This window comes from Eremothecium sinecaudum, chromosome II (assembly GCF_001548555.1).
Source record: "Eremothecium sinecaudum strain ATCC 58844 chromosome II, complete sequence".
In the NCBI taxonomy this organism is placed as follows: domain Eukaryota; kingdom Fungi; phylum Ascomycota; class Saccharomycetes; order Saccharomycetales; family Saccharomycetaceae; genus Eremothecium; species Eremothecium sinecaudum.
The window spans coordinates 1,504,824-1,531,858 of NC_030893.1; the positions used below are offsets into that span (position 1 = coordinate 1,504,824).

The following is a 27,035-nucleotide window of genomic DNA, read 5'->3' on the forward strand; positions in this document are numbered from 1 at the left end:
GCTGTAATATAATATCTAACTAATTTAAATTACCAATACCACTAGAATGTGGAACGCAAGGAAAAATAATAATACATACAAGCACAATCGACCGGAGCTTCTTTGATTTCGTAGTGCTCTATCAAGTTCATTACGTCCTTGACGCGTATCACTAAGTGTTGAATAGATATTCGCTTCGATATTATCCACCATTGCACCTTGTTGCCGTACAATAGTCCCCAAATCCTGAAACACATCGTTTAACTCACTTATCCCACGCTCAATGTTGGCAATCTCCTCATCTCGTATCCTAATTAAGTTCTGTTGATAAGCAAACTCTTCGTTATTTATTGGTTCCCGCTCTATAACCACGCTGTTCAGCAATGCAGTATTGCTGCCTTGACGCGTATCGGTGTTCTCATCCTCTTCAAGTTGATGTTTTTGCTGTTCCAATACGTTCTTTGCATCTTCATTAATCTTCTTAGTTATAGTCTTGAACTGCACCTGGTATTTCTGGAACTCTTGAACCGAGTATTTGACGTCCCTCGATAGCTTTTCCCTTGATATTACCTGTTCGCGCTTCAAATCACCCACATCAACATCATGCACTTTACGGACCAAGCCGTTTAGGACCTTTGAAGTTTCGGAAAGCTTATCGATAATATTAACAGCTTTAGTATTAATGTTATTAACCACCTGTGTCGTTGATTTCCCATTTTTGTAATTGGTCTCAAGCCCCTTAATGAACTGCTGAAGAGTGCCTAATTGAGCATTCATTTGGAACAAGTTAGTAGCAATTTGAGTACTCCATTCCTCAAATTCGGGATTATCGCTGTACCTTTGAGGCTCTTCTGCCTCATTATTGAATAGTGACATAGCTTTGGTTGCTGATGGCAGATTCTTGTGGGGATGAACCGGTGCTAAAGAAGGTAGACTAAAATATGTAATCATGCCGAATTTTTATAGCTAAGGTGCCCCGGAACAAGATAACTCAAAGAAATGCTTATATAGTGATATTCTACGGGAATTAACTAGTCCTCCTTGGTATCTTTTACTTGGACTTTGGGTTTCTTGGTAGTATCCTCTTCGGTAGAAGATTTGCCTTTGTCATCCTGCGATTTAACAGCCGTAGGAGCCAAGAACTGATTAAATAGCTGCCAGGTTATGAAGAAACTTACAGCCAGGACAATCAGACTAATAAGGGTGCTATTCTGTTCTCTAAACTTTTGGTCAAATATCGATAAGTAGCTGTCATCAATTGGATCAAACTTTGGCCGATGCTCAGGGAAATAACGATCAGTATTACGGCGCTCTAAATCAAGCTCGGGGTCGCTGTATGAGCCATGAAAGACATCTGGAAAAATCTCCTGGTCACCAATGTCCTTCCCAATTCTATTTTGAGGGCCTAGTGCGGTGTAGATAACTGTTTGACTTGGAGAAGGGAGCCGGCCCAAAATTGTGCGTAACATTCTGTCGTTCAGCTCTAGTTCGTCAAACCGGGCATCAACATCGTCAAAGCTTGGGGTAAGCTCTGGGAGATCCAGCACAATAATTCTCTTCTCGGTGTCCAAATACGGCGAGAAGGAATTCAATTCCTCGTCATTGATTGTAATTTGAATTTTCACATCGCATATGCTCTTAACCTGGGCAATTAAGCGTTGGTAAAAGTCCTGAGATAGAGGAGCCACATGTTCAAACTTCAGAGCTGTCGAGCTCCTCTTTAAATACCCTCTAAGATTATTCCATGCATCTTTATGCTCAATGAAATCCATTGCGGTCAAGCCGGGCTGATTAACGAAAATGTAAGCGTCGGAGTTGCATTTGGATACCAACCTTATAGCTATATCATGAAGTTCGGACTCTGATAAGATCGCTTTTGGATCAGATTCCTCCTGGTACACAAACACGCCTGGCGCCCTGAGTTTTTGTTTTGTTAGTACTATTGTTTTTACGCTGTTATGTCTGTCTGTAGTGGATAACATACAGGTTATGAGAATAAAGTATAGCTGGAACAGTTGGTAATGTCTGATCATTGGCTATAACAAAGGCTGCAAGCAAAGATATCACCAATAGGTACATTTTCAAGACAATAATCCGCCGTTATGGTATTTTTTCGCTGTGTTAGGGGATAAGTTATTTAAGTATGAATTTTTGAATAAAGTTACATGAAGGCGTTTCTCCATCGCGATACAATGGAACCCGACAAAGATATAATGCAAAAATAGTGAAACGTAGTCAATTGAGCCGATAGTCAAATACTACTCTCATTAATTAGTATTTACAGGATCTTCTTTACTAGAGGTTAAAGATAATAGTTTGGTCATCTCCATAGTCAAAGTGTCAGCAAAGCCATATACTTCATCATCTTGCAAATATTGGTCTTCATATATATCTGGTATGCTATTCGAGCTGCTTTGCGAGCTATTCCTAACTTGCTGTATAAGTGATTCATCGATATCAGCAGGTAATTCCCACTTATTTCTTACAGCTTCAACCAATATATTAAAACTATTGATTTTGCAGTTACCATGCAATAGCTTCAGGTACCAATTATGGGCCTCGGGTATATTTCCCACTGTAATAAACTTTATTATTATTGCGGATATGGTTTTGTAGTCTAGCGGTATGTCTCGCTTTTCCATTATGCTTAAAACCTGGTTGATCTCAGAGTGTGATATAGATTGATTCTTGTACATCATAATACCAAATGGATTATTATCACGCGTGGTCTCCAGAGTCATATTCTTATCTTTGTAAAATTCCATCAAGAGTTCAAATGCTAATCTTGGCTCATTGAGGGTGTATCTAACTTGATACATTATTAGACGCAGAACGCTAGCATCTAGCTGGTAGATCTTGTCACGCGCTTCACTTTTTGTTACAAACGCCTTAAAAAGTCCGCATAATTGGACTATTAGTTCATAAAAATCCTTTTTGGGAAGAGTATTGCCATAGAATTCAAGGACACTTCTGTATAGTTCAGATAGGGCACAATTGTCTGGTATAGTTTCTAAAACAAGCGATCTTGGTACTATAACTGGCAATATCTTACTTAATTCTTCATTAGAATTCATGGTGCTAGTGGGTACTATTTCAACTTTGCCATGGAACACCACGGACCAAAGTCCCAACTCGTTTAAGATATGTTTGGTGGATGCAGAATTATAACCTTTGCAGATAAAACTAGCAGTCAATTTTGGATTTCCTAAAGAACGAATTGTCGTAGTAATGCTTCCTAAAAGATGTTTTGCTGCATTACTTGTGGCATTTGTAGCAACAGGCAGCATATGCAGTGCTTTTGTAATTTTAAGAATATGCTCCGGGCAATTGATGTTCCTCAAATAGGAAAACACATGCAGCAGGATTTCATAGGTGAGGATACTCTTTTTCTCCCCATCACTGTATTTTTCAAATAATAATATTAAAGAATCCAAAAATAAGTCTTCATTTTTGGAAACCCGAGCAAAAAGCATTAATGTTTTAATATAAGCCTCAGAGTTACTTGCTCTCTCGGACTTCGATGCTTCTTTGGGAAATGTTTCTGATTCTAACCTGGCCACCAGAGCTTCAAAATAGATCTTGATGAACCTAAAGTCCTTGCGCTCGATCATGTAGTTTAAAATGGCATTCATAGTTTTAAAATTGTAGAGCAGTTTAAATTTTTCGTGAAATAAATGGTGATGGCGTTCATCATGCAGAAATATTTGGAATGATGCCAGCTGATAATCCAGTTCTGATCCATACTTCAGTAGACGATTCATCATTTGAACGGCAAAATTCGAATTTAAAAGTACATTATTGTTGATCAAAAAATAGTAGTAATCCGAAAACGAATTATTAAGAGCTTTGCAAACCCATCGATGAATATCGTCCGGTACCAGTATACCTTTTTCTGCAGAGAAAGTAGGGTATAGTCTGTTCTGCAACTGAATTGTATAGTATATTTTCTCGAGCTTCATCTCCTTAGATATGTCACTTTCAATGATAGAATTCAGAGCCGATACAAAAAACCTATATTGAATCGGAGCTTTTGGTCTATGAAGAGCCATGCATACAATTGCTCTTAGTAGGTCATCTTTAATTGTAGACATATAACTTTCCAACAAGTGACGCAGTCGGTGAGAGTACTTTCGCATAAGTTTGTTTCTCAGCATACTTATCAAATGCAACGACTCTTTTTTGTAGAGATGGTGGTTTAGAAACTCCGTTAGTGCCTGACCTTGGATTTCTGAAGACCATTTGTTCAAATCCCAAGAATCAATTAGCTTAATCACGTTCTGCGGCTGAGTTATACTGGAAGACCATCTTATGCATTGAAATCTATTATAAAAACGCCGCCTCAGAAACATGCCTAGGTTATATGCCCCTCTTTACAGTCCCTATCCAATAGCTTTGTCCTTTCTATGTATCTTCAATGGTCGTCGCTGTAAAAGTCGTTTGCATTGTTATATTACCACGTGTTTCTCACGTGTTCATTGTCACTTAGTACTAACCACACGTATCCGTACATAGCGATTTGGTCGTTTAGATGGTACTGGAAAATTTCATCTTCGATATTATTCAAAAGTAACCGTAGTATTATTGATCTTAGATGTTCTGCGTTATAGAAACAAGATTTATTTTACAAGAAGGTCACACTATTAGAATTTTCGCTTTATGTTAAGCAGTAGCACTAGCGCCGGAACAACAAATCCTGGAGATGCGGCTTTAACCCCCATGTTGTTCAAGCGAACCGAGGTTATAGGTAGAGGCAAGTTCGGAATTGTATATAAGGCTTACCACCTTAAAAGTAAGCAAAAATATGCTATCAAAGTTTTGAATCTGGACTGTCCTGAGGATGAGGTAGAAGATGTTCAGAAAGAAATTCAATTTCTTTCGTCTTTAAAACAAGTTCCAAACATTACGCAGTACTATGGATCGTATTTGGTAGATACAAAACTTTGGGTTATAATGGAGTATTGCGCAGGGGGGTCTCTGCGAACTCTTCTCAGACCAGGTAAAATAGACGAGAAATATCTTGGTGTTATTTTGAGAGAAGTTCTCCTTGCGCTAGTGGCTATTCACAAGGATAATGTTATACATAGGGATATCAAAGCAGCGAATATTTTAATTACGAACGATGGGCATGTGAAACTGTGTGATTTTGGTGTTGCCGCACAGTTGGCGGCTGCAAATCACAAACGGCAAACTATGGCGGGCACGCCATACTGGATGGCTCCTGAGGTGATCATGGAAGGGGTTTATTACAATACCAAGGCTGATATCTGGTCTTTGGGTATTACCGCATACGAAATAGCTACGGGAAATCCACCATACTGTGATATAGAGGCACTGCGAGCAATGCAACTGATAACTAAGTCAAAGCCTCCAAGGCTGGAAGGCCGGAACTATTCACACATGTTGAAAGAGTTTATTGCTCTATGTCTTGATGAAGATCCTGAAGCACGTCCAACGGCTGAGGAATTGCTTTCCAATAAATTTATAAAAACGCATAAAAGTACTACAGTGACAACCCTAAAGGAGTTAATATCGAGATATCTATTGTACTCAGAAAAGCATAAATCCCGCGAGGGAGTGATGATCAATTTGGACGACGAAGAGCCCAGCAAACCAGCTGCTGCGTTAAGTAACCCAGGTGGTTCCGAAAAGCAGGTGGAAGTGAAGTGGGACTTTGATTCACTAAATTCCAACGAGTACATTATTGAAAACGACATAAACATAGACGCGATTCCCGTCGAAACCGACTGGGGTAGGTCTCAAACCGACTTTAACTATGCATATCCTGATGAGGAGATATATTATCAGTCCAATAGGCCACAATACTTCCATGGTACGACGATGGGAAAAACCCTCGGCGATCCAACCGCAAACAATTCAACAATACAAGCTTCACATCAGCCCTCAGTTACACATACCACGGGAAATTATCCTAATAAAAATACATACACAATCTCTCAAACTACTAAAACAGAAACGAAGGCCTCAAAACAGTTACTACAATTGTTTGAGGATAGCGAAAAAATAGGCCAAGAAGTTGAAAATAGGTTTCCCATGCTTGCGAACAGCATTACCAATCTCCACATTAATGAAAATGATACATCCTCTTCGACACCAATGGTGATGCCCTCCCGTCAAGATATAAAGCTAAACGGAGCTGGCTATCACAGTAAATCTACCCCAATCCTACCAAAATTGCAGACAAATTTCAAATCTTCAATGGGCAGCGTGCCCTTGACTTCCGCTTTAGCAACGCCTGTTGAGATTGAAATACCTGAAGAGCTACCGCTTTCGACCACAAGCGCCCAACCTAAATCGGTCATGAGTCCGCCCACAGCGGATGGAGTTCCAATAAAGGGCTTGCAACGCAGTAACACTTCTGCGGCCCAATCCGCTCCCCCTCAACTGCAACGTAAACCAACCCTCACTTCTAGCAGGGCCGAAAGTATGGGTTACTCTGCACCGGTTTCCAATGACAGGTCTCCTTCGCCTACCAGAGTCCGTAACATATCACCTGAGAAGTCTGTTCCTGCCATTTTAAATCTTGGAGATGCTCCTCCTCCAGCTTCTGCGCTGACGCTCTTCATGAAACCAATGGAATCTTCCTCTGCGTCACTCACTTCTCCAAATCAGACTCTTCCGCCGCCTTCTATCAATGGCTCTTCTAGCGCTTCAACACCCGCAGAAAGAAATCAGCGTCACATGAGTGAGCGAGCTAGCCGTGTCTTTAAGCGGAACAACCTTAATCTAAAGTTGCAAATGCCTTCACCCACAACACTATTTCCCTATAAACTTCTAGGCCCTGGTAACGCCGACGAGCAGCAGCCTCTGTCGACTACAAACAGCAACATCAACCAATTCGGCATTAACACTAGCAGCACTACAAATATTCCAGTCGCAATGACACCTCTAAACGAAAAATTTAATCCCGATCACCTCATGAAACCAAAACGTAATCCAAGCTTGACAAACTGGGGTCCCACGCCTACTGTGGACGCACCTGCCCAGCCAGCTTCACAGCAAACTCTACAGTCATCAGTAGCGTCAAATGCATCAACTTCTGGCTCATCGGTATCGGCCTCAAATACAACTACAACTAACTACCATACTGCAACACCCGCTACTAATACTACAGCTACTACACCAGGGCCATCAACTTCACTTACACCATCTATATATATGGAAGTTCCACCAAGGACGCTTCCAATGGACATGTTCATCGATATTGAAGATTTTGACGAATCCCACCGCGTAGACCGCAAGCCACTCGTACTTCGCGAGCTTGAGAACTTACTAAAGATGATGGATGAAGCTCTACCTGTTATTGAAACAGCACTTAGAGCTGTATTACCTACATAGTCTTCTCATTTAAAGCTCTTTAGTATTTTTTTTAATTTAGTACTATAGAAAAATCTCATTCCACGGTGTTGTACGGCCTGTTCTTTTAAGCCGAACTTTTTAATTTTTATCGGATCGTTTATCTTAAATGCCAGGAAATAACCGTTCACTTTTCTTTCTATTACATAGAAAGACTTTCTTAGTAAGGGCTACGAATAAACTGCACCTCAAGACAACTTAGGAGCCACTATATGTGTTGTTAAAGGTTCAAAGTTAGCTATGATGCACGTTTTAGGTACTTTGGATGAGGAAATGTGTCAACTGTCACCATCTTTAGAGCAAAAAGTGAAACTTGTTAACACAGGGAGGAGGATCAATAATACTAATAATACTAATTTTAATAATAATACTAATAATAATAATAATGATAACAATAAAACAAACGATACTAATAATACCAATATCAATAACTTCAAAATCAAAGATCATAATAAAGAAACGGTAAAAAAGAATTCCGAAGGTGGTGTACGATCAACGGTGTCATCAATTAGTAATAGCAGTGAGCAGGAAGTTTATACGCCGGAAGACTATGGGCACCCGCAAAATGAGGATATATTCATGGTTATACCTCGGGGAAGCCAGGAGTGTCTATCGGAGAAAGAACCAGACTCACTTTTAATTGAGAAAGCGAGGAGCTCGGTTTGGGACGATAGTGTAGTTTTAGATCCGGCTGTTTCTCTTTCTGCTGCGTCCCATTCTTGTTCTTCTGGGGAATCCTCTCTTAGTGTTGCTAAAGAGGACGAAGCAGAGGGCGCTGGTAGCGGTAGTGCTGGACCCGGCGCTTGTCAAATTGTGGCTAAAGGGAGATTTTCCTTCAGTGCCAACTCTCGCTTAAGATCGCCAGCATCTTCTGGTCAAAGCGAATCACCGCCTTCAGCTAGCCTGCATATGCTTTCTGCAACAGGACCAGCGATGAAAACCATGGTCCATAGCATGGGTGTGTTCTCAAAAACTACGCCTGAATTGACGACAACGTCTAAACTTCTGACTCCATCTCAGAGATTTCGGCTTCGTCGCGAACAGAATAAAGCTGCTGTGCAGGATTCTGTTAAGAATCGAGAACTCTTTTATGATGAGCAGGAGCGCGCAGTAGGAAGTAGATCTGCAAATCCTACTGTGTCAAGTTATGAAACAGCTACCAATGATGTCTTGGATGATGAGATTGCCGATTACCTTGGCTGGGATGTCCCAGTTGCATTGCCATCTATCAACCCCTATCTTGCTTCGTTGAATTCCTCTCACAAGGGTTCCAAAACTGGTGGTAGACCAACCCTCGAGAAGTCCAGGAGTCTGAACTTTATTGAGACAGATATGTTGCCGCCTTGTCCAATCCCAGGAATCCAGGCCTCTTCTGATTCTCAATTTTTTGCGAACACTTCTAGAGTACTTTCCAATGTTTTAATGGATTCTTCTAGGAAGTTGTCCCAGTCGAGGTTGCGGGAAAGGAACGTTTCAGCAGAAGTTCTTCCACTGGAGTTTAAATCTGCGAGCGATGTAGGTATGGAGGATATGAAGCTAGTTTCCGCAGACAAGGTTGCAATGTGCACTCCTGGCAGGCCTACCTGGCTACCACCAAAACGCTCGGAGGAGCGGGAGAAACATGAGAAACAAATTCGCAAGACAATGAGTATTGCGTCATTAAAGCAAATAACGAGAAACAGAGTACGTGACGAAAGGGAGGTAAAGGATGCAAAAAATAAGGATAAGGTTACTAGTTTGTTAGAAAGAGGACTAACGAGGAAGTCCTCGTTAAAAGATTTAAAAAAATTATGCTGGGAAACCAGTTTATCAAATGAAACTCGGCTTGAGATATATCGGCTAATACTTCAAAGTGAAAAAGAAAAATTAATTGAAAAGAACTACATGGATGATCTCACCAAATTTCATACCATTTTCTGTACTATAGAATACCCTCATGGGAAATTGCAAGAGATTAGAACCATACTTTCACAACTGCCATGTGCTTTATATTCAGAGCCGCCAGAGGAACTTGTGTATTTGATGCAGTTGAAAGCTATCTCTAGTCAAGGCTTATTAATGGGAGACGAATTGCTATTTTACCATTTTTACCAAACGGGTTCTTTCACAATCTCCGAGATTTGGACCCTAGTAAATCTACTTCAACTGACATGTTTTAACGAAATAACTAAGGAGAAGTTTGAGCAACAAATTTTAAACCCGCGCGGTGTTGTCGCGCAGTATTTGGCCAATGACCCAGCTTTCGCGAACGAGTTCAATTCAGAATGCTTAAGCTTCGCTTGTTGGTGGAATATCATGGCAAGGCTAGATCATGATCTATTTATGTGGTGCATTGACATCATTGTTGCAGAAAACTCTCAAGCATTCAAAAGCAATCCAATTTCTGCTGATATGCTTGAAAATACGGACTGGGAAACATACCGGGCAGCCTATGTTGTGGTGAACCACAGTATATTGTCTTCATTGGCACTAAACGTGTTATTAAACTACCATTTCGGGTTTAATGATTTCCAACAGTTACCCCAAGTTGAGAAATCTTTTAAAATCATTGGTCCCGAAGTGAATGGTACCGATGAGACTCATCATGCCTTTATAAAAAAATGGCATCATTATTATAAAAAGTTTTAGTTCAAAAGTTTTTAATTCAAAATTTAGATGTTAATTATATGATAATATACAGACTAAACAAGAGGTCAATTCTACTAAATATGAGTCACGGCATGATTCAGGAAACTTAAATTTAAAGTATGTAATGTTTTGAATCAGTCATTCTTATCAGCAACATAAAAACATTGCTAGTAGAAAAATACTCATTTTCCTTATTCATAAGAAGAATCTGAGAACATCGCGAGAATCTCAACTTGCAATATACTAAGCGAGATGGAAGATTATAACGTTAGTATTTGGCCAACTGTTAGCTTCTATAGCGGGGCTGTGTCATTTGTATTCGGTATCTTTTGCACCTTCCCGCAACTTGTGGAAACATACAATTATAAGACTGTTGAAGGCCTTTCGCCTCTATTCGTTTTATGCTGGACCCTGGGTGACCTCACCACTATGATCGGGGCAATCCTCACGTATCAGCTACCCTTCCAGGTTTTATTAGCCTTCTATTTCCTCACAAACGATTTTGTTTTATGTGGACAATACTACTATTATGGGGTGATTTACAAAAATACTCTCGCAACTAAAAGACGTGCGTCAAAATCAGTTGAATCTTATCTGGAAGCAAGTTCGTATACATATCAAGCAACTCCTCCTGTTAGCGAACGGCGAGGCCGCTTCAGATCGTTGTTATGCATGCTTCTTATGGCTGGCCGTAGTCATGCTCTACCGATAGTTATGAATGTGGTATCTCCAGACATGCCCCCACTGCAACCATTTCCAAAGCCACCTAGCGCCACTGGAGCACTGATATCTTGGATTGGCGGCTTGTTGTACGTGGGTGCGAGAATTCCGCAGCTACTGAAGAATTACTGTCGGAAGAGTACCGATGGTTTATCGCCTATCTTATTTACTTGCACGTTTCTTTCCAATATTACCTATGTGCTGTCGATATTCACCTCTTCTGGATACCTTGAGAACCCAGACCGGGCTAAATATGTCATAAATGCGCTGCCATTCCTTGTGGGTTGCCTTGGCACTGTTGTTTTCGACCTAATGTACTTCTACCAACATTACTTTCTATACTATGAACGCGACTGCGAAGGACAAGTACAGGCGTCAATCCCTGATGAAAGCACTCCATTAACCATCTAATATACCACTCTTTGCATATGGTTACTTTTTTTAGCCGCTCATTTACGATGATCCGCGGCTTACTGCAGGACATGGATAGAAGCATATTAATAGATTCCGTACCTTTTGAAATGAAAAATCACAAGGCATTTTGTGCTCGGAGGGTTAGACTGGCCTGTCACCTTGAGTTGGCACGGTTTTAGGTTTCGCTCTATAATAGTTTGTTTGGTTTTATTTGATAAACTTATGGTTAGATATATAATTAGGAAGATGGGTAGCATCCTAGAATGCTCATACAATATTCACTGGAAGTGATAAACGCCCCCCCCCCCCCCCCCCCCCCCCACCAACTATAACACAGTTTTTTTAACATATGTTCGATACTTAGACTTACGGCTGTAAGAGAAGCTTCTTGGCACTGCAACAAGAGGGACGCGAACGGAGAGAGGTAGTTAAAAGAGCCGCGGCCTGCTGTGCCTGTGATACACCTTATAACCCCTCTTGGAGCCAGTAGCACGCACAGTAGCGCCAAGAACCAGTTTCCGGTCCTTATACGAGTTCCTCTTTATAGGCGATCTGATGTTACCCGGCTCACTTGATAAAACTTTTCTGCCAAGGGATAAGTTAAAAGTGTCATAAATGACGCTACTACTGAACGGATCGACCAACTGCAAACACATGACTAACCGGAACCTGACTGATTCCTCGTCTCATATATGACGCCAGGCATTCAGTTTCTTCCTCCAGAACCCATAAAACTCGTGGATGCAAGCGAGGCCGCAGATAGCGACTGTGAGAGCAATAATAGCCAAAACTTACGTATTACAGCAGTAGATATAAGAATATGCTCAGAAGTTACTGACACCGATATTAGGGCTCCTCTGAGGCAGAGCAGGTTCACATTATGGACTATTAACATCCAAGTTAAAACTAAAGACGGTAGGCGAGTAATACAGCTCCAAAAGCGCTATAGCGATTTTGTGCGTTTCAGAGAGCGCCTGCTACTCAAATTACCACGAAGGCTACTTGGGTATATACCTGATCTACCGCCAACAGTCAAATGGTATGATGCATGGAGGTACAACGACGTTAATTTTGATAAGTGTTGGCTTGCAAATAGAAGAGCCGGTCTTCAGTATTTTCTGAACCAGGTATTTCTGAACCCCGTGATCCTCAAAAACGCATCCGCGGTATTCCAGAAGTTTTTAGGGACTGATATAGACGTCCAAGCTTTCGGTCAAAGACTTAAACAGCATATATCGTAAAACAATATATGTAAGCACAATTTGTAATAAAATCTGTAATAAAGACGAACAACTGTGGAAACTGCCGCGGACAGCTCGCGGGTATCGTACAAGGGATCGTCGAGCTTCGTATAACGGTATCTCGAACCCGATGGCACCTCGGACGTCGAGGCTATCTCCGCTGGTTAGCCCCGTATGAAAGTATGCTTGGTAATAGCAATGCTGACAGGCGACGGTGATATCCGTACGAAGTTACCAGGTGCAAGAGCTTTCGGGGATAGAAGGCGGATGCACCAACGGGGTTAAGCGGATAATATAAGCCAATATCTCCGTTCTTTGTAATGTTCACTGTATATAATAAAATGAAATAAAGTTAATTGTCGGCTGAAGGGACTCGAAGTTGTCGAATACTTGGAATTACTTCTAAAAATTAACAACAAGCTCTCGTTGAATTTGTCGTTACATATCTCGGAAAATTTTGTTCAATAATTGATACTACTATAGTCCATAATGGTGCACCAGAAATGTACAATCATCGGCTCCGGCCCTGCTGCTCATACTGCAGCAATTTACTTGGCAAGAGCTGAAATCAAGCCCACCCTTTACGAGGGTATGTTTGCCAATGGAATTGCTGCCGGTGGTCAATTAACTACAACAACTGAGATAGAGAATTTTCCAGGGTTTCCTGAGGGTTTGACCGGTTCAGAGTTGATGGATAGAATGAAGGCACAGTCTGTGAAATTTGGTACGGAAGTTATTACTGAGACTGTTGCCAAGCTTGATCTTTCTTCGAAGCCTTTTAAGCTATGGACTGAGTTCAACGAGGACAGTGAGCCTATCACCACTGACGCGGTGATTTTGGCGACAGGTGCCTCTGCCAAGAGGATGCACTTGCCTGGCGAAGAGACATATTGGCAGCAGGGTATTTCAGCCTGCGCAGTATGCGACGGAGCTGTGCCAATTTTCAGAAATAAGCCTTTGGCAGTTGTAGGAGGCGGTGATTCTGCATGTGAAGAAGCTGCATTCCTAACCAAGTACGGCTCCAAGGTTTACATGTTGGTTAGAAGAGACCAAATGCGTGCATCCAACATCATGCAAAGACGTGTAGAGAAGAATGAAAAAATTGAAGTCTTGTATAATACGGTACCTTTGGAAGCCAAGGGAGACGGCAAGTTCTTGAATGCATTAAGGGTAAAGAATCGCGAAACCAATAATGAATATGACTTGGCTGTTAATGGTCTATTCTATGCTATTGGGCATACACCAGCCACCAGCATTGTTAAGGGCCAGGTTGACTTGGATGATACTGGGTATGTAAAAGTTATTCCAGGAACATCGATGACTTCAGTTCCAGGTGTCTTCGCAGCCGGTGATGTCCAAGATTCCAGATACAGACAGGCCATTACCTCCGCTGGATCTGGTTGTATGGCTGCTTTGGACGCCGAAAAGTATATATCAGAGCTCGAATAAGCTTTAAGAGGTTTTGTTAGGGTTCTATCCACTAGTTTAATGTTAATCGTTTAGTTTTAAGTTTTGCGTTTTCGCAGGAACATGTTTTAATTTTGAAGGGTGGCGAACATTCTTTTACAGCCTAGTTAATGTGGGTGTTTATAGGAACAAAACAATGAAGGTTAATAAGTAATAATTGCTCGCATTTAATTGATTCCACTATGAAGATGATTGTTGTATGTAGAATGAGAATAATAATAGTACGCTATCTAGAGTAACTTTCTGCAAAATAAAAAAAAAATGGTATCTGTGATTTTCAGTATACTTCAAGAGCACCGATACGGGCGGCAAATGTAGTGGATTGTATTCCCCATCAAATCAAACCTTCATTCTCTAATACTAGACTTCTAATTTTAATGTTTTCTTAGCTGCAATGCCCTGACTTGTTCTTCCAGTTTCTTTACCTTAGCTTGGACTTCTTCCAAGTCTCCATTCAATCTGATTCTCTCGCTAACAATATTTTGTTCCCATTGCCTGAACCTTTGTTCCTCGGCCTTCACTTGATCTGTGAAATACTTCTTCAATGCATTCTCCTCCTCCTTAAACTTTGGATTATGAGACAACTTTCTGGCGGGAGCAGGGTGAGGAAGAATACCATCCTTGTCCTCGGCGGACGAATTACCTTCTAGACGCAATCTTCTGTAAGTTTCGTAGTGTAGTTCTTCAGTGGTCAAGATCAAGTCGAGCAAGTTGGTTCTCAATAGCAACGATCTTAGTTTGCGGAAATCACAATGAGCGTCATTTTCGACTTCCACGAGACCCCATGGGTACTTTCTTGCCGCCACTGTGGTACCAGACCCATTGTCATATTTCTTTTCGGACCCAATAACCGAGAATGGCATTGATTGGACCAATTGTCTTGCGTGCTCCAGAGCAGCTGGATCTCCTTGGTCTGCTTCGTCCAAGGGAGGCGTAAAAATACAAATATCCTGGGCCTCAATAACTTGTCTAATCCGAACCTTGAAGTCCTGTAATTCCTTGGCAGTCAATGTGTCCGCCTTTGCAATCACAGGAATCAAGTTCGCTCTTGTGGATATACGCTTCATGGTTTGGATATCTAGCGGCTTTAAGCCATGTCCAGTAGGCCTAATGAAATACAACACAGCGTGAACCCTTAAATCGAACTTCACCGACCGGTGGGGCTGCTGTTCCTGGCGCATATAAGAGTCATGTTGGTCGTCAATAAAATCCACGATAGTCTGCCAAGACTTATTATTGTTCACATTGTCACCGAATCCAGGAGTATCAATAACATTCACCCTCAAAGAGAAGTTTTTCTCCTCCAACATTGCACGAATAACATTAACCTCTGAGCTCTTCCTGATAGGTTGCTGGCGTCTATTCTGGTTGTCTAATGGTGATAAAGTTGTTTGGAAAAGGGTATTAATAAAAGTTGTTTTACCTAAACCTGATTCACCACAGCACATGAACGTAAACACACCTCCCTTATTGGAGACGATTTTATAACGCTGATTTGGTAGGTTAGAGATACCAACGAGTGATCCATCTGATGTGCTCAACATTTCCCTATTGCTTGTAATACAACTGTAGCTAGAGTGCTGGCTTTGAATTGAAATCTGTATTCTTAATAAAAAGTTAAGATCTTGTTTTGTAAGTTATTCCTTTGCCATCCAAAATTTCGGCGGTTCCAACTTGGCCACCTTAATTTCGTTCACCTTACGTGACAGCCGGGTAACACTTATCAGGCCTCTCACCTGTCGTAAATAGTGATACGGTGGCAACGTTAATTAACTAGTTACACAAAAACACCGGATGAGGAAAGGATACGGAAGCACTATCTTGACCCTTTTAGAGAAAATAGGCGATCTGGGCAGGATAACACAAACAAAGGTTAGTCCTGTTGCGCAAATCTGCACTGACTTTTAGTTGCCCTGATATTCTTTGATTCATGATGCGGTATGTAGTTTTTTAGATTTTGGTTACTTGCCACGTACTCATTTATGGTTGCCCATAAATGACTCAGAGGGACCATATTCCGGCTTGTGATATATAAGGCAGACGATACAACAGAATGAAGGAAACACAACAAAATAATAATATAGTTGTGCTTTAGCAGTTCTTGAGAGCATAGGTAGCAGAAGCAATTCAAATCAATCATGCAGTTAACCGAATATACTAATAAGCTACTTAACGATCCAGAAAATTTTACCCCAGATGACTTGAAAGAAGCAATCACTATTTTGGTGGATCAGATGAGAACTATTGGTCTAACCACTGTTGAGAACAGCATCCATGTGTCCTGTTTCTTGGCTGTATTGCAAGCGCGTAACAAAGTTTACAAGGCGGAATACCTTGTTGCCACAATCGAGGCAATGAGGAAAACGGCCAACTCCGTTAAGGCTGAAGATTTGATCATAGAGGAGGGAGTGATATATGGTGATATCGTTGGTACTGGTGGAGACGGTCACAACACTTTCAATGTATCTACGTCGTCATGTATAGTTGCAGGTGGTATTCCAGGTTTGAAAATATGCAAGCACGGTAGCAAAGCTAATACTTCAAGCAGTGGTTCTGGAGACATCTTAACCGAGCTTGGTTATGATGGTTCTAAGGTGGTCCCGGAAACAGTTCCAGGGTTGCTGGCAAAGAACACCTTCATGTATATTTTGGGGCCAAGCTTCCACCCGGGCATGGCATGCTTACCAGAATTGAAAAAGATTATGAAGATTCGTACGATATTCAACATTGTTGGGCCACTCTTCCATAACTTGGAAATCCCTATGTGCAAGGTGCTAGGTGTGTACAGCAAACACGTCGCCGGAGAATACGCTAGAGCCGCATCTATTTTATGCTCAAACTGTAGGCTCTTTATTGTCTCTGCCGATATTGGAATTGACGAGGTTTCCACCGAGGGTAAGACTAATGTCTGGCACTACCACCCTGACAGGAAGACAATTGAGACCTTTGTGATCGAACCTGCCGACTTCGGTTTGCAAGAGCACGACATAAACGAAGTTGTGTCCAACTCTAGTAAGAAAAACGCAGAAACCCTTCTCCGCATATTATCCGGTGAAGTTGAAAAAGGAGATGCAGTATATGACTTCATCTTAATGAACACTGCAATGATTTACTGTCTAAGTAGAGATCACCGGAATTGGAAGGAAGGTGTTGAAGCTGCTGAGACAAGTATTAAGTCCGGTGCTGCTTTGAAAGCCCTAAACAACGCTATTAGCAGTTTGGATGAAATTAAGACCCCTTAGACATTCTATATGTTAACCTTTTATAGTTTACACTATATGTATTAAACGTTGACCGAACCCTGGATGACCAAAGCGCTAAAAATTTCGGAAATTTCGATGGTTAGAGCGACAAACTAAGGACATTAAAGCATCGGACAAAAATGTTTGACCCACTGGACTTTATTAGCAGTGTTTCCAATTCGCATACTCATACTGTAGATGATGGTGTGATATGTGTACAACATAAGCTGCAAACTAAACAAGCAGGTCTTTTGTCAGATAGTAACGCTTCTAATGGTCCACGTTTGAATGTCCCGCCGACGCCTCCGGAGTCAGATATGTCCCCAATCTCGGTACTAGACTTGCCGTCTCCCAACCTTGCTGATCCTAATGTGATTTATGGTGTCCTCCAGCTCTTGCAACCGGATACACAGGTCAATTTCAGCAATGAGCAGCAAGACGGTAACAATGACTGGAAGTACGTTATTAGTGAAAAGAATATGTCAGAAACTACACTGTATGCAATCATGAACTATTATAACAAATTCAACAATAAAGTCATTTTTAATTTTCAAACTCTATGTACAAAGGTCCCAATGTTACTTTCTCAGTTCGGTCCGGAGCTCATCGGCTACTACAATAATATTCTGCGCTACTATGAATCGTCGAATGCTCCGCTCAAAAATGAAATTATTGAACAGGCTAGCTTGAGAATTTCTGAACAATGCGGCAGAACTGCGCTTCCGGCTCTTACTAGGAAGTTCCACGTCGACGGGCTTTCACATGAAATAAAATTGCATGAACCAGCACTGACAAATGACAATCTTGGTCTTAAGACGTGGGGCGCATCTCTAATCCTTTCTCAGAAGATACTGCAGATTCATTCACGGACTAAGGTACTAGAGTTAGGCGCAGGGACAGGACTGGTAGGAATATCCTATGCATTATCGCACTCCGAGTCCAACTCCCAGATTATACTGACTGACCTTCCGGAAATAGTCCCAAATTTAAAAAAGAACATTCGACTAAACGGCCTTCAAAATGTGCATGCGACCGTACTGGACTGGACAAATCCAAAGTCGTTCTTAGACGAATTCGGTGAAGAGAAATTCGATACTATACTCATCGCAGACCCAATATATTCTCCAAAGCATCCGTATTGGCTCGTAGCCATGATCAAGAAATTTCTAGCCAGTGATGGAATTGTGTATCTTGAAGTCCCTATTAGAGCAAAATACAAGGCAGAGAGGGAGCTTCTATGGAATCTTTTAGACCTGAATAATTTGAAAGTCTTGAAAGAAGAGTACGATGATGGATATGACGATTGGGGCAAAGTTCAGTACCTTTTCAAAGAAATCTCCTTTGCCGATTGAACTCTCAGTCCTTAACAAGGGTCTTTTAAAATCCCCGCAAATTGTATAAACTACTATTTGGAATTATGATGCAGAGTACATATCCTACAATAATTGGCATCGCCGCATAAAACATAAATAAAATATTTATAGATAACCAATCGAGATTGAATAAATTGCATATGATTCACTTCAATCACATTGGATCAATTCGACTTTCATTTTCAGTATCTTAACTTTTAGAACTACATATAAACTTTTAACACCAAAACATAGTAATAAAGCTCCAGAACAAAGAACGAAAAGCTCTGAAACCTCCTAAAATAACTAGCATAATATTAGTTACATATAGGGCACACATGTCGGAATTAAGTCCTCTTATTTAGCGTCGCCATATTAGCGTCTGTGACATTTGGCGATTTTTTTTTATGGCTTCCCTCGCGTCCACAAATTAATAGAATACTATTATAACACTCGTCAACGGAACTAGAATTGAAGAATTAGAAGCGATACGAAGGAACGCGATAAAGTAGATGTTCTCAAAAATAGGTACTCCTGCTGATAGTCAGCACAAGAAATATGAGTTCACTCCGATAGGCCACCTTCAGGATAAGGAAAACATGGATGCCCAAATAATGCGTCAGGCGAAAAGAGCTTCGATAGATGAGAACGATTCTTTTACGGAGAATAGTGCTACAAAGAAGTCCCGTGTTGCTGATGAAACTATTACTTCTCAGAGGTTATTTAATGATACTTCATTCGATGACACTATTCCAGAACAGAGTGTACATTCTATTTCAAGATCTAAGAAAGATCCAGTACCGGATTTGATTACTATCGATTCTAAGGGAAACTCAGATTTAGGGTCAAATCCCCTCAAGGAACAACAGAATACTTTGCAGAAGTTGACTATGGAAAATTACAGTCTAAGAGTGAAATGTAATAGTTTGTTGAAATTTTTGAATAATGTATCTGATGATGGTCAACTAAGACAAAGCCTTGAAGTGCTTGACGAATTACAAGAATGGAAAACGAAACACCATGAGTTGATACAGAGGTTTCGAGAGTTGCAGCTAAAGTTTGATGAGCTAGATCAAAGAGATATTGAACAGCCTGTTATGGTGGAAGATCACTCTTCATGCGAAAAACTTCGTAACGAATTGGAGTTGTCATTGGCTGGCACTAATGAGCAACTTAACAAGCTACGCAAGCACATTAAGATGCTTGAAGGCAGTTTGGAAAGTACCAAAAAGGAACATTCGGAAAAGGAACTTCAGCATACCATGAATATTGATATGCTAAAAAGCGACATTAATCAACTGCGATACAGTCTTAGTTCCAAGGAAACTGCATTAAAAGAGGCAGAAGAGAAGATACAAAGACTAGTAAATCAATTACAGGAGTATGATCATGATAGCGGAGCTCTGTTGGAGTTAGAGAAGAAGATTGACGAGAAAAACCAAGGTATCCAGAACTTAGAGACAAGATTGCAAGAGTTGAGTCACCAGAGACAGTCTCTAGAGAGGGAGCTTCGAGCTTCTGAAAGTGCTCTATCAGAATTGAGAGATGAATATGAGGGTTACAAAGTGTCTTCAAAGGCAAAGCTGGACAGCTTTACCAAGACTGCCTCTTCCGGCGAGAATATCTTGCGCGAAAAGATAAATTCGTTGGAGGAAGAAAGCCGCAAATTAAATGAACTTAAGAGTTACCTTGAGGAACAAAACAAACTTTTAAAGGGTGACTTGAAGCAGGCGGAATCACGAATAGAACTCCTAGAAAGCGAACGTGAGAGGATCTTGACTGGGCGGCAGGAGGCTTTAGATAAGCTCAACTCCGAACAACTTAAAATCCAAGATTTGAACGCTGAAGTGATCAAACTTCGAGAGATCGTGTCTAGATTAGAAACTGAAAACGGCTCTTATAAACGGCGCATTGGGCAATATGTGAGATCTTCTCCTAGTCGAAAAGCAGCACAGGAAGAAGTAGAAAAGAAAGAGCGCGAAGTTGCGACTTTAAGGACTACTTTGCGTGATTTAGAACAGCTGACAAGCCAATCGAAGCGTGAACTAGAAGATGTTAAGCTGCAGCATAAAAGAGAGTTGATGGCTTTGCAATCCAAGTTGGATGACTTGAATTCGGAAAAGCCTTTAGAACAAAACCGTCTACAGAAGGAAATCGACATGCTAAAACTCGAACTCAGATCTATCCAAGACACGAAGCAACGAGAGATCCGTATGTGGGAAACAAAATGTGAATCTCTAAAAAACACTTATGAACAGTTATTGAAAGAAAATGGGACTAGTGAATTCGAACGTCTTATGGATGAAAGGCGACAGGAATTCAAAGCTTTGATGAAGCGCTATAATGATCTAACATCAGAGAACATTAGTTTAACAAAGGAACTGAACAAGCAAAAGACCCACAAGGAATCGTATAAAGAGGACTTGAAAAAGGTTCAGTCAAGGCTTGAGTTCATCACCAAGGAATTTGTCAAACTAAAGGAAAACACTGCCGACACCAAAATCCCTTCAGAAGATCTCAACGCTAGGTGGCAGGAGAAGTACCAAAGCATGAGAACCAAGCTTCTAAATGAAATAAAGTCCCTACAAGATGAAAACATAGAATTGGAAAAGCAACTATTGGACAACAACCACCAAGTCGGCTCCAAGGTATTGGGCGCCGCACCCGCCACAACAATTCCAGCCAATGCAAGCAGTGCATCGTGGCAAGATAGGGCTGACTACTATAGGCTAAAATATTACAATGAGGTCAAGAGGAACAATGACTTAAAGGTGGTAAATGAATACTTGAACCGCGTCTTAAAGGCAAGTTCACAACACGTAAAACTCGACATCCTCAAACTAGAGAACGAAGTGCAGCCTCTCCTAAATTCCACCTACGCTGATAATTACGACTACCCACTCTTCCCATCATACAACGTAAGAAGAACTACGCGTCTCAATTTCAAAAGTGTCGCTCTTCTGGTTCTCGCTTGCGTCAGAATGAGTAGAGCGTCCGCAAAACGAAGGTGGGACCAACAGAGATTAAACTACTTGCAAAGAAAGATCGCCCTAGGCGAAGAAAGGCTTACCTGGTAGAAGTATTTTGTTCAGAGATATTCATGTTATGTACCTTTATATCACGCAGTTGTTTTATTACTTCATTGACTCTCTCATGAAACGTATTTACTATAGAATCAAGCGCATTCAACTGTAAAATGTACGCCTCTAGCTCCTTGCACTTTCCGAGAACATTCCGTAACTCTTTGATGTTATTTTCAATAATATCCTCCACAATTCCTTTCGTAATCAAGTCATGCTGCCTTCTGCAAGCATTAGTTGTTTCAAGGTGGATAGTTGACACATGATCTTTAATCCTATATATCAAATAATCGTAATCCAGAATCAATTGGTCCACGTGGAACGGATCCTTGTTGATCTCCTCCCCTTCGCTCATAGCCCCTTAGACCTCTTAAAGATTATAAACGCCCTAATTATAAGCTGATGTATTCAACTTCTTGAACAACATAAGCTAACGTTGCTAATCTATAAAGCAAAACGCGCCGCAACAACAGACACAATAAAACAGAAGAAATAAATACCACCATTAAGCAGTATAAGGTATCGAGATAAGCGTATCTTTATACTACTTCATTGCTATATAGTATAACTTCATCAGTTCACGTGCCCGTCTCTTACCCGGCTAGCGTCGTTTTTGAACAGCGCCTTTAAAAGGGGTGAGATTTGCAATAGATTTCTACCTTACTACTGACCACAATAAGGTTTAAACCCCATAGAACCTGAGCCCTACCCAGTTAGTGTGAAAGATGTCATTCAGTAGTATCTATTTGCCGGAAACGCCTGTCCAAAAGACTGAAGATTATGGCAATATACTACTACGGAAAATCCATAAGGCATGTAGACAATCTCTGCCTGAGCCTGACCTTTCTCTGAATCTAGATGTTGCTGATCACGTTAATTCCAAGCAAGGTTCAGCTCCTAGGGACGCTTGTGTGGCTATTGTAAAGTTGATAAATTCCAAGGGCACGCGTACAGCCGTTTTTGCTTTGTGTCTATTGGACGTGTTAGTAAAGAATTGTGGCTATCCAATTCATTTACAGATATCAAGGAAGGAGTTCTTAAATGAACTTGTCAAAAGGTTCCCAGAGCGCCCCCCGCTTAGGTATACCAAAGTCCAAAGATTGATTTTGACCGCTATAGAGGAATGGTATCAAACGATATGTAAGCATTCCAACTATAAGGAAGATATGACATATATCCGGGACATGCACAGCTTGTTAAAATACAAGGGCTATGTGTTCCCCAAGATCAACCAGGAGGACTTGGCTGTTTTAAGACCAAGTGACAACCTAAAAACGCCCAAGGAACTGCAAAAGGAACAAGATATTGCACAAGCTGCCAAATTGGAGGAACTTATTAGACGCGGAAAACCAGATGATTTGAGAGAAGCTAATAAATTGATGAAGATTATGGCAGGTTTTAAGGAGGATAACGCCGTGAATGCACGGAAGACACTAGAAAATGAAATAACAAAATTAAGGCGTAAAGCAGATTTATTCAGCGAGATGCTAAGTGCATCAGAGTTGACTGATTTGAAGGATGATACAATAGTAGAATTGTACAGTTCTTTGAAGTCTTCTCAGCCAAAATTCCAGGAAATTATAAATGATGATGAGACAGATGACTCAATTGTCCAAGATTTATTACAGTTTAACGATGTAGTGAATCAGTTATTGCAGAAGTACCAACTACTAAAGGACAGATCTTCAGGAGGTGTACATGAAGTAGCATATAAAGTAAATGTAAACGAAAATGCTACGACATTAGCAAATGAAATTAATTTGATAAACTTTGGGGATGAAGATAGTGAACCAAGTTCACCAGCAGTTGGAGGCCCATCAGACGGTTCCATTGATGATATTCTAGGTGAATTGAATAATTTGGAATTCTCGCAATCGCCGCTAGATTATGGGGCTGGTGGTAGCATTTCATTTGCTGCACCACATCAACATCAACAACAACTACAGCAGCAGCAGCAGCAGCAGCAGCAGCAACAGCAGCAGCAGCAGCAAAAACATCATCACCATCATCATCAACAGCAACAGCAACAGCATCAGCAACAGGTACCATCGGTTGAGGTAACGTACAACCATGACCCATTGGATCTGCTTAGCGACGATACCATGGCTTCAACTCAAGAAATCGTGAGTTCTGCTGCACCTTATCAAGGGTTTAAACTACCAGTTAAGACCGTGCCTGAGTCATCTGAAATGAACAACAAACCATTCAAACATCCTGAGCGTATATTACTAAATCAATCTGAACATTTAAGATTGGAGTTCGAATTGGAAAGGATAAGCGACACAAAAATTAAAACAACGTCCTATTTTACCAATGTTTCTAACAGCGATATCACTGACGTTACATTTATGCTCGCAGTCCCAAAAAGCTGTACATTGAAGCTATTCCCACAGTCTGGTAATGCCCTATCACCGGATACAAAGGACAGCATCAGCCAACAGGGGCAAATTGAACACCCCGAACTTGAGGATTCAAAACCATTAAAGATCAAGTGGAAAATCACTTATAATTATAATGGTTCCGATATCGAGGAAACATCCATATTCACCTTGCCACCTGTTTGACCTACTTCAACGAATGGCTTGAAGGGTTCCAGAAATATTTAGATTGTATACAAAGGTAATTGTGTAAGAAGAATAAAGTAAACCTTAACTCTCGCTAACCCAGTATTATGATTTATTCATTAAATTAATTGTCTAATAGTTACACAATAAATAATGTAGCCTTGGTAACCGTCATGAATCGTTTTGTTTTTGTTGAATTCTCTGCAAGATCTCTTGTGGGGTTGGTGACCTAATCTTGTTCGCTACACCGTTCGAAGCGGAACCTGCGTTCGTGGATAAAGAGGTATTAGATTGCGACACAGCTTGCTTAGCAAAGGTTTGTTGCTGTTGATGCTTAAGGTTCACATTCTTGTAATAATTTTCTGCGGCCTTTAATGCAATGTCTTGAGTTAATTCAGGCCTCTGCGCCATAATCTTGTTTGCATATCTTTCAATAACATCTTGTTCTGACTCTGATTTGGATTTACTTTGGCGAGGGGTCTGGATTGTTAGTTGGGATCTATCATCAGTTATAGGAGAACTTTGTGTTTGTCTTGGCGTCATAACTGCCTTATTATCATTGTTAAGTTCTTTCGTCCCGGGAGCGCTCGAAGATATTCTAGAGCGAATATTCGTCTGCTCAGATAACTGTTGCGGTTGCTCCTGTTGCTGCTGTTGTATTTGCGCTAATTCAATCCTCTGTTTAGCTGCACGGCGTAGTTGACCTTCACGGCGCAGCGTTTCATCTCGCTGAGCTTTTAATTCCGATATTTCTGCTGGGGTTGGAACTACCATACTTTTTACATCCAGCGGTTTTCTTGGCTGTGAAGGATTAGGCCTTGGTGCATTTTCTCGTTTCTTGATGTTCTTCCTCATTGCCTCAAACATACTAGCCCAACGTAACCTTCTATGACCGCGCTGAATTGATTCCGGCCCAACTCCTAAGGGCGAAATGCGCCGCTTCTGCTGCTGTTGCAATTTGTGCGCCTCATGCAACCAGACTTGAGCAGCATGGGCGCGAGGGCCCTTCATATCGTGAATGGAGAACCTCTCATTAAGCTGTACAAATCTCTCAAAACATTGCCAGGGAGTTCTACGCTCAATGTTGGACACATAAGATCTTGTGTTTTGAGAGGACATTTGTGAACTAATCAGCTCCCAATTATATGCATACTGGTTAATGTTTTTCACCAGCTCCTGGTCATCATCAGGAGACCATATCGTAGGTGTTCTGAACTTTAAATAACGCAATGCAGGAGCCACTGGCGGCTTTAGATAATGACTTCTTCGATTTCCATAAAACATTCCCCTTCTCTTCGAAAGCGCGACTAGTGACGGTTCTTCATCAATTATTTGCTTTTCAACTAGCTTCAAAAATTTATCATTGTCCAGAATAACGGTAGACTTTGATATTGGAACGAAAGGTACCTCCTCCTGCTTATCCTTCTCTCCTTCTAAACCTGAATAGGGAGTAGCGTTTTGCAATACCATTTTCTCCAAAGGAGAAATATCCGAGCTTGTCAAAAATATTTTAAAAATTGGTGGCTTTACATTCTGCTTGTATTCTTCCTCTGTTATTTGTGGTAAATCAGGGAGCATAACTTCCTTATTCGGGTCCGGTTTCTCAAATAATAATGTAGTATCAATACTCTGTGGGTCATTATCATCACAAGGTAATCCATGTTTACCAGCATCCGTGTTGTCCTCGTTATTGCCAGCTATGTCTTTCGAAGTGACAGGTTTATCAGTTTCCTCTGAAGCTGCCGATGAATGCATCTTCCTTTTAACCAAACAGACCTTGCCATATTTCCAATAGTCTTTAACAGCTTCTGCAATCAAAGCACACATGGCTATTTTGAACTTTTTAGATTCATTAAAATCTTCTCGCATCCATTTTGCTTCACTTAACATTATATTATGATGAGTGCCTGCTTTCAATGATGCCCATGGGTCAATGAACTTTTTCGGCTGCCGTAGGGACCATAGGTTTAACCTTCGTAACTCCTCAATACGGGATGACACCACGGTTATACGCCCTTCATTTAACGCAGTATTATAGAGATCGGTGGTTAGGACCTTATGAGTGGATGGAATTAGTCTAATTAACGGTAATGTTTGAGAAACATACTTCAGCTCCGCCAACGGCACTGCCTGAGGAAGTTTTGTCGGTATGTTTTCATCCATAACGAGATAAACTGAATCCTTGTTTACCTCAGATTCCTTAAACAGATCTTGAGACTGCTGATGTTTGCCTTTTCTGATCTCCTCAATTATGGGATTCTGCTTCTTCTTCGTCTCAACTTCAGTAGGCTTCACATGCAGATTTAAAATGTCTAAATTATATGTAGGAGAAACCTGTTGTGCGTTCACACTCGGTACATTCCCTGCAGGTTCAGATGATGTCCGTAACACATCACCATGAGGCATATTACCTGTAATGCCAATCTCCTTGCCATTGGTAGCCTGTACTGTCTGTGGAACAAGAAACCCATCTAAAATCTTTTTCTGTTGTTTTAGAGGGGGTTCTAGAGACTTTTCAGCAACACTACTCTCTTCAGTCATTTGTGAATCACGCGTACGTTTTCTATTTTCCGGATCAATCGCTGACAAATTCTCATCTTTCTTCTTATGGCTTCCATTTTCAGACGGTGTGATACTTTTGCTTCGCACAGGCCTCTTATCCAGCTGAGGCTCTTGAGGTTTATATACTGGTAAATTCGAAACTTCAAACGGTACGTTCTTCCTCAGATCATTTCGCATTAAAAAATCATTTAATTCACTTTTTAGAGATTCCATGTCTGCACTTCCTTTCATCTCATTAAGTCGTGACAGCCAAAACAGCTGTGACAGCTTGCTGTTCCTCTCCTCTAGAATATTTTCCATTTGGATTTTTTTCTCTACCAAAGGCTCCTTTCTTAGACCTGACATTTGTAGAAAAGGGGAATTGAAATACGCCAAGCTGTAAAATCAACGAATAATAACTTGCAACTCTAAT

General features: G+C 40.9%; 15 protein-coding genes across 15 annotated transcripts; 9 read left to right on the forward strand and 6 right to left on the reverse strand.

Moving 5' to 3' along the window:
• Positions 1-24: 24 nt before the first annotated feature.
• Positions 25-855, reverse strand: PEP12 (SNAP receptor PEP12; the record flags this gene model as incomplete). The annotated part of the gene is made up of 1 exon (XM_018130671.1): positions 25-855. The coding sequence occupies one exon, from the start codon at positions 853-855 to the stop codon at positions 25-27; it is 831 nt and encodes a 276-aa protein (XP_017986160.1).
• Positions 856-1,010: 155 nt separating this feature from the next.
• On the reverse strand, positions 1,011-2,058 carry BIG1 (Big1p; the record flags this gene model as incomplete). The annotated part of the gene is made up of 2 exons (XM_018130672.1): positions 1,011-1,896; positions 1,964-2,058. The coding sequence occupies 2 exons, from the start codon at positions 2,056-2,058 to the stop codon at positions 1,011-1,013; spliced, it is 981 nt and encodes a 326-aa protein (XP_017986161.1).
• A 188-nt stretch (positions 2,059-2,246) lies between these two features.
• On the reverse strand, positions 2,247-4,328 carry ATP22 (Atp22p; the record flags this gene model as incomplete). Its single annotated transcript, XM_018130673.1, has 1 exon — positions 2,247-4,328. One exon carries the CDS (start codon positions 4,326-4,328, stop codon positions 2,247-2,249), a length of 2,082 nt encoding a protein of 693 aa, XP_017986162.1.
• A 307-nt stretch (positions 4,329-4,635) lies between these two features.
• KIC1 (putative serine/threonine protein kinase KIC1) lies at positions 4,636-7,335 on the forward strand (the record flags this gene model as incomplete). Its single annotated transcript, XM_018130674.1, has 1 exon — positions 4,636-7,335. One exon carries the CDS (start codon positions 4,636-4,638, stop codon positions 7,333-7,335), a length of 2,700 nt encoding a protein of 899 aa, XP_017986163.1.
• Positions 7,336-7,593: 258 nt separating this feature from the next.
• Positions 7,594-9,981, forward strand: AW171_hschr2982 (HBR267Wp; the record flags this gene model as incomplete). The annotated part of the gene is made up of 1 exon (XM_018130675.1): positions 7,594-9,981. The coding sequence occupies one exon, from the start codon at positions 7,594-7,596 to the stop codon at positions 9,979-9,981; it is 2,388 nt and encodes a 795-aa protein (XP_017986164.1).
• A 252-nt stretch (positions 9,982-10,233) lies between these two features.
• On the forward strand, positions 10,234-11,112 carry YPQ2 (Ypq2p; the record flags this gene model as incomplete). The annotated part of the gene is made up of 1 exon (XM_018130676.1): positions 10,234-11,112. The coding sequence occupies one exon, from the start codon at positions 10,234-10,236 to the stop codon at positions 11,110-11,112; it is 879 nt and encodes a 292-aa protein (XP_017986165.1).
• A 695-nt stretch (positions 11,113-11,807) lies between these two features.
• Positions 11,808-12,356, forward strand: YPT35 (Ypt35p; the record flags this gene model as incomplete). The annotated part of the gene is made up of 1 exon (XM_018130677.1): positions 11,808-12,356. One exon carries the CDS (start codon positions 11,808-11,810, stop codon positions 12,354-12,356), a length of 549 nt encoding a protein of 182 aa, XP_017986166.1.
• A 489-nt stretch (positions 12,357-12,845) lies between these two features.
• Positions 12,846-13,805, forward strand: AW171_hschr2985 (thioredoxin-disulfide reductase; the record flags this gene model as incomplete). The annotated part of the gene is made up of 1 exon (XM_018130678.1): positions 12,846-13,805. One exon carries the CDS (start codon positions 12,846-12,848, stop codon positions 13,803-13,805), a length of 960 nt encoding a protein of 319 aa, XP_017986167.1.
• A 392-nt stretch (positions 13,806-14,197) lies between these two features.
• Positions 14,198-15,367, reverse strand: CDC12 (septin CDC12; the record flags this gene model as incomplete). Its single annotated transcript, XM_018130679.1, has 1 exon — positions 14,198-15,367. The coding sequence occupies one exon, from the start codon at positions 15,365-15,367 to the stop codon at positions 14,198-14,200; it is 1,170 nt and encodes a 389-aa protein (XP_017986168.1).
• A 594-nt stretch (positions 15,368-15,961) lies between these two features.
• Positions 15,962-17,065, forward strand: TRP4 (anthranilate phosphoribosyltransferase; the record flags this gene model as incomplete). Its single annotated transcript, XM_018130680.1, has 1 exon — positions 15,962-17,065. The coding sequence occupies one exon, from the start codon at positions 15,962-15,964 to the stop codon at positions 17,063-17,065; it is 1,104 nt and encodes a 367-aa protein (XP_017986169.1).
• A 140-nt stretch (positions 17,066-17,205) lies between these two features.
• On the forward strand, positions 17,206-18,417 carry AW171_hschr2988 (S-adenosylmethionine-dependent methyltransferase; the record flags this gene model as incomplete). The annotated part of the gene is made up of 1 exon (XM_018130681.1): positions 17,206-18,417. One exon carries the CDS (start codon positions 17,206-17,208, stop codon positions 18,415-18,417), a length of 1,212 nt encoding a protein of 403 aa, XP_017986170.1.
• A 512-nt stretch (positions 18,418-18,929) lies between these two features.
• On the forward strand, positions 18,930-21,494 carry SPC110 (Spc110p; the record flags this gene model as incomplete). The annotated part of the gene is made up of 1 exon (XM_018130682.1): positions 18,930-21,494. One exon carries the CDS (start codon positions 18,930-18,932, stop codon positions 21,492-21,494), a length of 2,565 nt encoding a protein of 854 aa, XP_017986171.1.
• Positions 21,484-21,852, reverse strand: CNL1 (Cnl1p; the record flags this gene model as incomplete). Its single annotated transcript, XM_018130683.1, has 1 exon — positions 21,484-21,852. The coding sequence occupies one exon, from the start codon at positions 21,850-21,852 to the stop codon at positions 21,484-21,486; it is 369 nt and encodes a 122-aa protein (XP_017986172.1).
• Positions 21,853-22,222: 370 nt separating this feature from the next.
• AW171_hschr2991 (HBR276Wp) lies at positions 22,223-24,061 on the forward strand (the record flags this gene model as incomplete). The annotated part of the gene is made up of 1 exon (XM_018130684.1): positions 22,223-24,061. One exon carries the CDS (start codon positions 22,223-22,225, stop codon positions 24,059-24,061), a length of 1,839 nt encoding a protein of 612 aa, XP_017986173.1.
• A 171-nt stretch (positions 24,062-24,232) lies between these two features.
• Positions 24,233-26,968, reverse strand: EAF1 (Eaf1p; the record flags this gene model as incomplete). The annotated part of the gene is made up of 1 exon (XM_018130685.1): positions 24,233-26,968. One exon carries the CDS (start codon positions 26,966-26,968, stop codon positions 24,233-24,235), a length of 2,736 nt encoding a protein of 911 aa, XP_017986174.1.
• Positions 26,969-27,035: the final 67 nt, after the last annotated feature.